The sequence below is a fragment of the Rutilus rutilus genome (assembly GCF_951802725.1).
Source record: "Rutilus rutilus genome assembly, chromosome: 24".
NCBI classification, from domain to species: Eukaryota; Metazoa; Chordata; class Actinopteri; order Cypriniformes; family Leuciscidae; genus Rutilus; species Rutilus rutilus.
In genome coordinates, this window is record NC_140228.1 from 357501 (window position 1) to 370143 (window position 12643).

The 12643-nt window shown below is 40.2% G+C and overlaps 1 protein-coding gene across 11 annotated transcripts in view; it reads right to left on the reverse strand.

Annotated features, from left to right (window-relative positions):
• Nucleotides 1-12643, reverse strand: part of ptprma (protein tyrosine phosphatase receptor type Ma) — a 230629-nt gene that overhangs the window by 30391 nt on the left and 187595 nt on the right. For all 11 annotated transcript variants that reach the window (XM_084398290.1, XM_084398287.1, XM_084398288.1 and 8 more), the window contains 3 exons: nt 10294-10487; nt 4874-4961; nt 4188-4264 (listed from right to left, as the gene is read on the reverse strand). In XM_084398290.1, coding sequence (XP_084254416.1) covers nt 4188-4264; nt 4874-4961; nt 10294-10487 — 359 coding nt within the window. The remainder of the gene's footprint in view (nt 1-4187; nt 4265-4873; nt 4962-10293; nt 10488-12643) is intronic.

Genomic DNA, 12643 nt, shown 5'->3' on the forward strand with positions numbered 1-12643 from the left:
TATGAAGTGTCACTAGCGACCCGAGGAATGGAATAGTGTAAGTATGTTTCTTCTCATGACTCGATGATGCAATTCCGCTGTGTTCCTCAAGGTGGCGCTGGCGTCTGATACACTATGATGACGTGATGCTTTTAAATCATCTGCTCAAATTTAACCTTTACAAGTTCCAAAAGGTTATGAAATATGCTCAATTTGATTTGTTTGTGATAGTTATAAAATCATCATGAGAGTTTAATACTATAGACCCGTCTGACAGATGTAGATCCGGTCACTAAAGACCCGAAACTGTAATAATGATTGGCAGAACATTGAAGGGTTGTTTTGTATTTTCCCCGTTTCACAACAACTAGATCCAATATATCATGATTTTACTTGATATTAAACAGACGAGAGTATCTGATGTACTGATGGAACTAGTGAGAGCTTCTCTTTGATCCACAAACTCCCAGAATCCACTTGTTCAATCGGTGCGCGAGCTTCTCCCGACCCAGTGATGTTCTACCGGGACAGAAGCGGATCAGTGTTTGTGGAAGCGTTTGGAAAACAACATTTACTCCGTTAACAACAGCAGGAGGAGAAACACCAGCGGGTTATCTTAGGGAATCTCCAGGGAAACTCCTCACGGAAAACTCAACAACTCAATAACTCAACAACCCAACAACTCAATAACTCAACAACCCAACAACCCAACAACTCAACAACTCAATAACTCAACAACTCAATAACTCAACAACCCAACAACTCAACAACTCAATAACTCAACAACTCAATAACTCAACAACCCAACAACTCAATAACTCAACAACCCAACAACCCAACAACTCAACAACTCAATAACTCAACAACCCAACAACTCAACAATAACCAAACAACTCAACAACTCAACAACCCAACAACTCAACAACCCAATAACCAAACAACTCAACAACTCAACAACCCAACAACAACTCAACAACCCAATAACTCAACAACTCAACAACCCAACAACTCAACAACTCAATAACTCAACAACCCAACAACTCAACAATAACCAAACAACTCAACAACTCAACAACCCAACAACTCAACAACCCAATAACCAAACAACTCAACAACTCAACAACCCAACAACAACTCAACAACCCAATAACTCAACAACTCAACAACCCAATAACTCAACAACTCAATAACTCAACAACTCAACAACCCAACAACTCAACAACCCAACAACCAAACAACTCAACAACCCAACAACTCAACAACCCAATAACCAAACAACTCAACAACCCAACAACTCAACAACCCAATATCCAAACAACTCAACAACTCAACAACCCAATAACTCAATAACTCAACAACTCAACAACCCTATAACCAAACAACTCAACAACTCAATAACTCAACAACCCAATAACCAAACAACTCAACAACCCAATAACTCAACAACCCAATAACTCAACAACTAAATAACTCAACAACCCAACAACTCAACAACCCAACAACTCAACAACCAAATAACCAAACAACTCAACAACCCAATAACTCAACAACCCAATAACTCAACAACCCAATAACCCAACAACTCAACAACCCAATAACTCAACAACCCAATAACTCAACAACCCAATAACCCAACAACTCAACAACCCAACAACTCAACAACCCCATAACTCAACAACCCAACAACCCAATAACTCAACAACTCAACAACTCAATAACTCAACAACTCAATAACTCAACAACTCAACAACTCAACAACTCAATAACTCAACAACTCAATAACTCAACAACTCAATAACTCAACAACTCAACAACCCAATAACTCAACAACTCAATAACTCAACAACCCAATAACTCAACAACTCAATAACTCAATAACTCAACAACTCAACAACTCAACAACTCAACAACCCAATAACTCAACAACTCAACAACTCAACAACTCAATAACTCAACAACCCAACAACTCAACAACCCAACAACTCAACAACCCAATAACCAAACAACTCAACAACTCAATAACTCAATAACTCAACAACTCAATAACTCAACAACCCAATAACTCAACAACTCAACAACTCAATAACTCAACAACTCAATAACTCAACAACTCAATAACTCAACAACTCAACAACCCAATAACTCAACAACTCAATAACTCAACAACCCAATAACTCAATAACTCAATAACTCAACAACTCAACAACTCAACAACTCAACAACCCAATAACTCAACAACTCAACAACTCAACAACTCAATAACTCAACAACCCAACAACTCAACAACCCAACAACTCAACAACCCAACAACTCAACAACCCAATAACCAAACAACTCAACAACCCAATAACTCAACAACCCAACAACTCAACAACCCAACAACTCAACAACCCAATAACCAAACAACTCAACAACTCAATAACTCAATAACTCAACAACTCAATAACTCAACAACCCAATAACTCAACAACTCAATAACTCAATAACTCAATAACTCAACAACTCAACAACTCAACAACCCAATAACTCAACAACTCAACAACTCAATAACTCAACAACCCAACAACTCAACAACCCAACAACTCAACAACCCAACAACTCAACAACCCAACAACTCAACAACCCAACAACTCAACAACCCAATAACCAAACAACTCAACAACCCAATAACTCAACAACCCAACAACTCAACAACCCAACAACTCAACAACCCAATAACCAAACAACTCAACAACTCAACAACTCAATAACTCAACAACTCAATAACTCAACAACCCAATAACTCAACAACTCAACAACTCAATAACTCAATAACTCAACAACTCAACAACCCAATAACTCAACAACTCAATAACTCAATAACTCAACAACTCAATAACTCAACAACCCAATAACTCAATAACTCAACAACCCAATAACTCAATAACCCAACAACTCAACAACCCAATACCTCAACAACCCAATAACTCAACTCAACAACTCAACAACTCAATAACTCAATAACTCAACAACTCAATAACTCAACAACTCAACAACTCAATAACTCAACAACCCAATAACTCAACAACTCAATAACTCAACAACCCAATAACTCAACAACCCAATAACTCAACAACCCAATAACTCAACTCAACAACTCAACAACCCAATAACTCAACAACCCAATAACTCAACTCAACAACTCAACAACCCAATAACTCAACAACTCAATAACTCAACAACCCAATAACTCAATAACCCAACAACTCAACAACCCAATAACTCAACAACCCAATAACTCAACAACCCAATAACTCAACTCAACAACTCAACAACCCAATAACTCAACAACTCAATAACTCAACAACCCAATAACTCAATAACCCAACAACTCAACAACCCAATAACTCAACAACCCAATAACTCAACAACCCAATAACTCAACAACTCAATAACTCAACAACCCAATAACTCAATAACTCAACAACTCAATAACTCAATAACTCAACAACCCAATAACTCAACTCAACAACCCAATAACTCAACAACCCAATAACTCAACTCAACAACTCAATAACTCAACAACCCAATAACTCAATAACTCAACTCAATAACTCAACAACTCAATAACTCAACAACTCAATAACTCAACAACCCAACAACCCAATAACTCAACAACCCAATAACTCAACAACTCAACAACTCAACAACTCAATAACTCAATAACCACAGGACGAGGGAATTCTGGGATGGAATGTTATAGACATCAAGCGGCTTTCATGACCTCACAATAAAAAACAATTACGTTTCCTGAGATACAAAAGAGTGACATCTGAGGTATTAACACTGTGTAATAAAAATATTTATTAACTATAGAGCAGCATAACATAACACACAGTAGTGTGTGTGTAAACCCACAGGTGTCGTGTGTGTGTGTGTGTGTGTGTGTGTTCGTCTGAGGCGGGAAAATCTAATCCTAAATCTGCTGACGTACTTCTGGATTAACTGTGAGTGTGTGTGTGTGTGTGTGTGTGTGTGTGTGTGTGTGTTTGGTGAGATGAGATGAGAATGAGAGGAGCTGTGATCCTGACACTTACTGAATGAGTGAAAACACACACACACACACACTAACTCGACCTCTGAACCTACCCATCACACACACACACACACACACACACACACGCTAACCTGTAATGTAAGCTGTGGCAGGTGTGTGTACTTATACTTACATCAACATAATTAGCATTAATGTAATCGGAGCTCTGCTCTCCGTCCAGAGGCTGCAGTCGCACACGCGAGTGATCGTCTGAAAACACACACACCCACACACACACACACACACACACACACACACACACACACACACAATCATCAGATCAGAAACATTCATCAGAGAGAAACAAATACACACAACATGAGTTACAGTCATCATTCTGTACCATCTCAGGCATGAACATTAACGCTCATTATATTATATTATATTATATTACTGGGAGTCAGAAGAAAAAGTGTGAGAGTGGAGTGAGACCTGATCACAAAAAGTACCAGAAATAAATGTTTAATCCCAGAGACGGTGTGACTGAACAGTGCTGATTTTCTGTTTGTGTGTAAGTTTGGTTCGTCTCGTCCGAGACACACTGAAGTCATGTGACGCCGCTTCACACACACACACACACACACACACACACACACACACACACACACACACACACACACACACACACACATACACACACGCGCCTCAAACAAACACAACACATCCAGCATCTCCTGGGACAACTGTGTCTTGAAGCAACGTCCGGAAAAATCATCCTAATTACTATAAGCTCATTTTCATAATGACCACTGACGTTGTGTGTGTGTGAAGCTCTCTTCACACACACACACGCTCGGAGGAACATGCTTCTCTACATACATGCGATGATGTTCCCGTAGCGGTTCTTCATTCGGTTCTCGTCTTTCTTGGCCGAGTCCCACGGCGCCGCCTGTCCTTCGAAGAAGCTCTGAAACATATTCATAAACACATTCATAAACACAATCATAAACACAACCATAAACACAGACAGAACGAGGGTTAGCAGAGAGAACGAACGACAGGTTAAAGGTCAACACAAGAGATGCTGATGAAGTCTGTCAGGGGAAAAGCCAAGTTTAACAGTGTTTCAGTCGAGCGGCTCATTTTACCCCGAGACTCATGTAACTGTGGTGTTCATCAGGGTCCCGGACTCCAGGACTGCTGTGCGTTTGAACCACGAATACACACACACACACAAAACTGAATGGATTTGAGGAGGTTGAAATTTAAAAAAGTAATAAATCTTTCCCTCGGCTCAGTTTGACCCCTCGGGAATGAACGAATGCTGCAGTTTACAGAGAAAAACGTAAAAATGCTAAAAATTCAAACTAAAAATGCTAAAGCTTTACCAAAAATTATTTTATAATGTCGACATGTGTATCCGAATGCACACACACTCAATGTGAGATATCTAGAGCTGAATTAAAAGGGTTATGGATGAAATTGTGAATTATTTTCAAGTTAAGTTGAAAGAATGTGAGGAATGTGCTTAAATTATTATTTATTTATTATTAAGGTAAATAAAATTAAATAAAAATATAAATAAATAAATATTGCATTAAAAAATAGAAAAAATATGATCAAAATGAAATAAAATAAGCTTTCTGGACAAAAAAAGTAGTAGTATAATTTTAGGGCGTTGGAAGGAAAGAGACGTTATAAAGTGTGAGGGAAGGATGAGGGTTTACATGGCATTATCCACACGTCTAGTTAAACATCACTCCACAAACGAGTGTGTGTGTGTGTGTGTGTGTGTGTGTGTGTGTGTGAGACTTCAGAACATCTCCTCAGCACATGATTTACATTGGAGGGAATTAAAGAGCGAGAAAGGAATCGAATCTAACCAGACGTTAGTTCCTCCTGAACCGAAGCTCATGAAACATTAATGAAGAAGAGCAATTACAGATGATTATGAAAATAAACCTCAGCGCTGGCTTCTGAAGGCCAGTCTTCCAGCGGAGAGAAACACGGCGCTATTCCACTGTCCACAGAGAGAGTGTGTGTGTGTGTGTGAGAGAGAGAGTGTGAGAGAGTGTGTGTGAGAGAGTGTGTGAGAGAGAGAGTGTGTGAGAGAGTGTGTGTGAGAGTGTGTGTGAGAGAGAGAGAGTGTGTGAGAGAGAGTGTGTGTGAGAGTGTGTGTGTGAGAGAGTGTGTGTGAGAGTGTGTGTGTGTGTGAGAGAGTGTGTGTGTGTGTGTGTGGAGACGTGTGTCTGTGTGTGGAGACGTGTGTGTGTGTGTGTGTGTGTGTGTGGAGACGTGTGTGTGTGTGTGTGTGTGGATGAGTGTGTGTGTGTGTGTGTGTGTGTGTGTGTGTGGATGAGTGTGTGTGTGTGTGTGTGTGTGTGTGTGTGTGTGTGTGTGTGTGTGTGTGTGTGTGTGTGTGGAGACGTGTGTCTGTGTGTGGAGACGTGTGTGTGTGTGTGTGGATGAGTGTGTGTGTGTGTGTGTGTGTGTGCGTGTGGAGACGTGTGTCTGTGTGTGGAGACGTGTGTGTGTGTGTGTGTGTGTGTGTGTGTGTGTGTGTGTGTGTGTGTGGAGACGCGTGTGTGTGTGTGGAGACGCGTGACGTCTCGGAAGTGACAGTGTGTGGAAGCGAGCGAGCGAGTGACAAGCACCTTCAGATAATGAGATGCGGGAGTCCGGGAATAAAGCGAACTGAGTCAAACTGCAGGAGACGCGTGTCAGACGCCGGAGTCAGCACAAACACACACATTTAAATCTCCACACACACGCCTCCGAGAGCGCCGACAGAGCCGAGCGTTATAAAGAGCAGAATCTGTCAGACACACACTGACGGCGCTTCCGTGAGGATGTGTGGATGCATAAACACAACACGCGCACACACACACACACACACACACACACAACAACTTAAAGACTTGCTGGAGCAAAACCGGAGAGAGTGATGATCCTCAGACTGTGCGTGATGGAAAAATAATCTTTTGAAATATAGAAATGTGGTGCTGAATAAATAAGCTTCATGGGTCGAGATGGTGCAATGGCTGATGGGAAGCTCCAGGCTGTTTCTGTCCCTCGAGGACAACCGCTGTGATTGGCCGAGCCTCGGAACCACAGCCAATCAGACGCTGGCCTGGAACCATGAGCTCAAACTCACAATTCTGAGAATCAGATCTGGATCAAACTCTCTAACATTAACCTCTCCGGATCCTCCGGTGGCGCCGAGGATAAAGGAGAAGGTGAAGTCAAATATAATAAACCGTCGCGCCGAAACTGACGCTGATTAGCACTCGCTCGCCGAAAGATGTCAAAACAAGCATGAATAAAACAAGCATCAAGCCAGATTTAATAATGCATGTTGTTCTGGGATGCTTGGACTGAATAAATAAGCTCTCCATTGATGTGTGGTTTGTTAGGATAGGACAATATTTGGCCGAGATCTGGAATCTGAGGGAGCAAAAACATCGAAATATTGAGAAAATCCATTAATGTTCGCGATTGTGTGCATTCACTCACAAAAATAATCTTTTGATATATTTACGGTAGGAAATTTACTAAATATCTTCATGGAACATGATCTTTACTGAATATCCCAGTGATTTTTGTCATAAAAGAAAAAATCTATAACTCTGACCCGGCGATTGCCACAGATACACCCGTGCGGCTCGAGACTGGGTTTATGATCCCGGGTCACATGTTATTCTTTCATGGTCTGGAAATGAATTAAGACACCGCTTCTGTAGAGCTCCTCTGAAGCCGTTTCATTATTGATGAACTTTGTAACACTGACACTGTTATTGATCTTATTAATCTGTCATTTTATAACAATGAATTTTGCAACACTGTTATTTTCCGAGCGAGTAGATCTGTAGAAACGAAGCTGACTTGACTTGTTGCTCTTTAAAGAAAGAGTTAAATTATGCATTGGCTTGATTCAAACTTCTTTCAGTCAAAATAAGAGCCAAGATTTATTAAACGTTGGAAAAATCCTTCTTTCCGTGAAACTCTGCAACAATATTTCCTCATACGTTTTCATCGTTTTAAACTTTGCATTGCATTTGAAAAAGAACAAAATCATTCAGCGGACGCAAACGCTAAGCCGAAGACTGCAGTGTTTTGCACGACTCTATTGTTACTGTTATTTCAATAAAATAAAAAACAGCTGCTCAGCTAGGATTGGTCAATGAGTGTTTGAAGGCGGGGCTTAGCGAAGGGCCAGTTACAGGAGCTTTCAGGACAAATCTTTCATATCAGCAACTCAAACATCTTACATATATCCAGAAAACTGCTTACCTCGTTTATCTTTTCCAAAGTTAATGAACGGAATAACAAGAAGCATGTGTCGGAGGGAAAGATAAGGGAATATTTTAGTGCTGGTCATCTCAATCACTGTGTGACTGTCATTCAACATGGAGGGTGAAAACACAGTTAAGACAAGATGGAGTGTGTGCTGAACTCAACATCTACCTCAACTCTAAAACACTCTTTATCCATAATGAACGAGCCCTCGGGGCGGCTCCCAACCAGCGCTCCGGCCTGAAATATTTACTTCAGTGAGATGTGGAGGATCAAGCTGTGAGCGAGAGGATGGCGCACACACACACACACACACACAGAGCCGTGGATCAGCGCGCGCGTGTGTGTGTGTGGCCGGGACAGAACCAACACTGGAGCGGGCCGGAGATGACATGAGATCACAGAACATCTCTTCCTCACGATCTTCTCGCTCGTTCTCCAGCACAAACATCTAAACATTCTCAAATCAAGATTCATTTACTGGAGAAGAAGCAAAATGACTGACGATATTAAGTCTGGATTACTGAAAAAAATATCAAAATAAAGTGAGTTTGTGCTTAAAACAAGAACAAATGTCAGTCAGTGGAGTCAGAAATATGATCTTGTTTTCCCTTTGAATAAAGTTGATTGTTCTGACTCCACACACAGATCTTGTTTTAAGCACAAACTCACTTCATTTTGATATTTTTTTCAGTAATCCAGACTTAATATCGTCAGTCATTTTGCTGCTTCTCCAGTAAATGAATCTTGATTTGAGAATGTTTAGATGTTTGTGCTGGAGAACGAGACAGAAACACTGAGGAAGAACATACATTTCTGCAGTGAAAATGAAAAGAATAGTTGAATCATTTACTCATTCTCATGTCGTTTCAAACCTGTATTACTTTTTTCCCCATTAAACAAAACTAACATAAAAAAAGTGCCATAAAATCCACTTTTGTTTTATGCAGAACAGAAGCTTGGACATTCTGCTAAACATCTCCTTTGCTTCACAGAAGAAATAAAGTCAGGTTTGGAATGACATTGTTTAAAGTGCCCTATTATGCTGTTTTAAAGGCTCCTAATGCTGTTTCTGAGTCTCCTACAACAGATTCACAAAAAAACACTTTAATCTTCAGCGTCAGCTCTTTCCTCTCAGTGTCTGAAACGCTTCTAAGCTCCGCCTCTCTGAGAGCTGCTCTGCTGTGATTGGTCAGAAGCGCTCATTATCATATCTGAATCTCAGCTCTTGATCACAGTGATACGAACAGTGACGATGGCGTGGGTTTCACCGTATCGATCTCAGAAAACAGCGTCTTCTCGACACGAACAACACGAACCAAACTCTCCCAGTCTCAGATACACTACAGTGTTTGAGGGCGGAGCTAAGAGACGCTGCTCAGCCAATCAAGACCGCATTATGCTAATTAGTTACACTGTTACATTGTAATAGGAAGTGAGACTGAATTACTGACGACTCGTTTCAGTTCAGAATCACTTCTTTCTTTTATCTGCACTTTGAGCTTTAAAACTTTGCAGACTTTTTACACTCGAAAATGCATAATAGGGGCACTTTAAATGTGACTAAATGATTTTTCAGGATGAATTATTCATAATACGCAAACAGCATGCAGTGATGCACAAACGTGACAAAACAAATGATAGTAAGAGTACACTGCAAAAAATGCTTTTCTTACTCAGTATTTTTGACTTGTTTCCAGTCCAAATATCAAAGAAATCTTAAATCATGAAGCATTTACTAGAAGAGAAATTCTATCTTGTTTTCTGATAAAAATAAATGAATTCTTAATTCTTATAGAAAACAAGATTATTTTTCTAACCCCTTTGGCACATATGATCATCATGTGGTCAAAAACACACTTCATTTTTATTTATTTATCAGGAAAAACAAGACTTTCTTATGTCACTTTACTCATCTAGTAAATGCATCTCGATTTAAGCATGTTTTAGATATTTGGACTGGAAACCAGACAGAAACACTGCGTAAGAACAGCATGTAGAATCACCTCGTACTCCTCCTTGAAGCCGTAGCCCTCGGCACACTTCATCTGTGTGATGTGCTGCAGGAGATCGGCCACTCGGATCGCCGGGTGAAGCTGTCCGGTCTGGTACGGGACGTCCAGCGCCTCACGCTTCTTATAGGAGTGTGTGTGTGACTGAACCAGGCTGCTGGTCTCGCTGGTCATCGTCTGGCTCTCGTCTAAACCAAAGCCACAAAAGCGGTCAGCAAACAGGGATAAACGAAGGGTTTACGGCTGCTAAACGACGACTACATGAAGAGATGAGCACAACAACAACAACAACAACAACACATCTCTAATCCGACATGTGCATAAACAGAACGCGCACCTCAAAGATACACAAAGCCGTCTGTTCTCATAAACTAGCTTGCTAGAGATCGCACGAATGGTGGAATGGTGTCCGAATGAAGGGTTACGGTGATGTGTGGATGTGGAACCTTCACAACAGGGTCGGGAACCAGAACCAAAACCAGAACCAGAACCAAAAGCAAAAGAAGCACATGTGCACTGCAAAACACGCTTTCTTACTGAGTGTTTTTGTCGTTTCCAGTCCAAATATGTAAAAATCAAGATGCATTTACTGTTGTTGTTGTTGTGTTGTTTTATGGGAAAATAAAAAGCAATATTATCTGCCAATGGGGTCAGAAAAATAATGTTAATTCAAACGGAAACAAGATTATTTTGCTCACCCCATTGGCAGATCATTGAGCTTGTTTTAAGCAAAACTTCATTTTTTCCCCCAGAAAACGAGATATATAATATCTTAAAGTATTTTTACTCATCTAGTAAATGCATCTTGATTTTTAGATATCTGAACTGGAAACAAGACAGAAATAGTAAGTAAGAAGAGCATGTTTTGCAGTGTGAGGATGGAGGTGAGTGGAGGGTGTTTCACACACGGTGTGTGTATGAGGAGGCCATGCTAGCTAATGTCTGCACAGGTGGACGGGGAGGGCGTGCGACACCAGGCCATGCCAGAGAGAGAGAGAGAGAGAGAGAGAGAGAGAGAGAGAGACAGAGAGAGAGAGAGAGAGAGAGAGAGAGAGAGAGAGACACGGTTTGAGGGGGAGCGGATCCCACTGACAGTAAACCCCCAAAAAACACAGGGCCGATTGGCAACTTACCATTAATGGGCACTTTTTAAGAGGATACATAACAGGTTAAATGTGAAGAAAGAAAACAGGAAGAGAGAGGAAAAAGGGTGTAAGCAACAAGATAGTTTGAAGCAAGAGCAGCTACACATGAAGACTATCTGAGGTTCTGACTGATCTCTCATCAACTAACGAACGCCTGAAGCGTCTGAATGACAGAATGAGACGAGGCCGAACCGGAAGTAAAGATCCCATTCTAGACCTTCGCTAGAGAAACCCTCTGGAGAACGGGACGAGGTAACGCGACGACATGAGCTGCATTTCTGGATTCTGTTTCCATTTGGGAAATCGAATCAACACTGATATTCTTTCAATGATGTGATCTGGTCGAGTCAGAAGTGTTTTGTTGACCACTTTGCAGTAAATGCCATTGTTTTTGTGACATCGATGACATTATTTCAACCATATTTTAATGTTAATTCACGAGTCAAGGTTGAATCAGTGTTGAACTTTGGATCAGTTGAGCAGATCGAATGCATGTTGAATCAACAACTGAAGCAGAATTTTGCGAATTGAATCGATGTTTTACTTTTCATACAGATCTTGCAATAATTTAAAGCATTTTCACAGCCATTTAGCGCTAACCTTTTTCTAACATTAAAACAATTTTTTCAATTTCCAACATTCCAACATTTTACGTTTCGTGCAGATCTTGTAATAATGTCAATGTTGATTTATAGTGTTTTGCAAACCTTTTTACAACCTTTTAGCTCTAAATGTTTTTCTAACATTAAAACAACTGACATTATTTTAAAGCACATTTCAATATTTATTCACAGGTGAATTAGGGTTAAAACTGGTTCCAATTCTGCAAATCGAATGAACGTTGATATTGCAATATTGTTTCTACTTTCTGTAGAGACTTCCGACGTTGATTTCCAAGTACGTTGTTAATCTAGCGCTAAACGTTTTTCCAACACTGAAACATCAACTGACATTATTTCATTATTTCATGGGTGAATCAACGGTTGAATCAGTGTTGAATTTTGCAAATGGAATCAACTTTTCGTACAGATGTTGCAATAATTTAAAGGATTTTGTTAATCTTTTTACAACCCTTTAACACTAACGTTTTTCTAACATTAAAACAACTGACATTTTTAAAGCACATTTGCAATGTTTATTCACGGCTGAATCGACGTCATGAAATTAGTTTAAATTTTGCAACATTGTTTCAACATTTT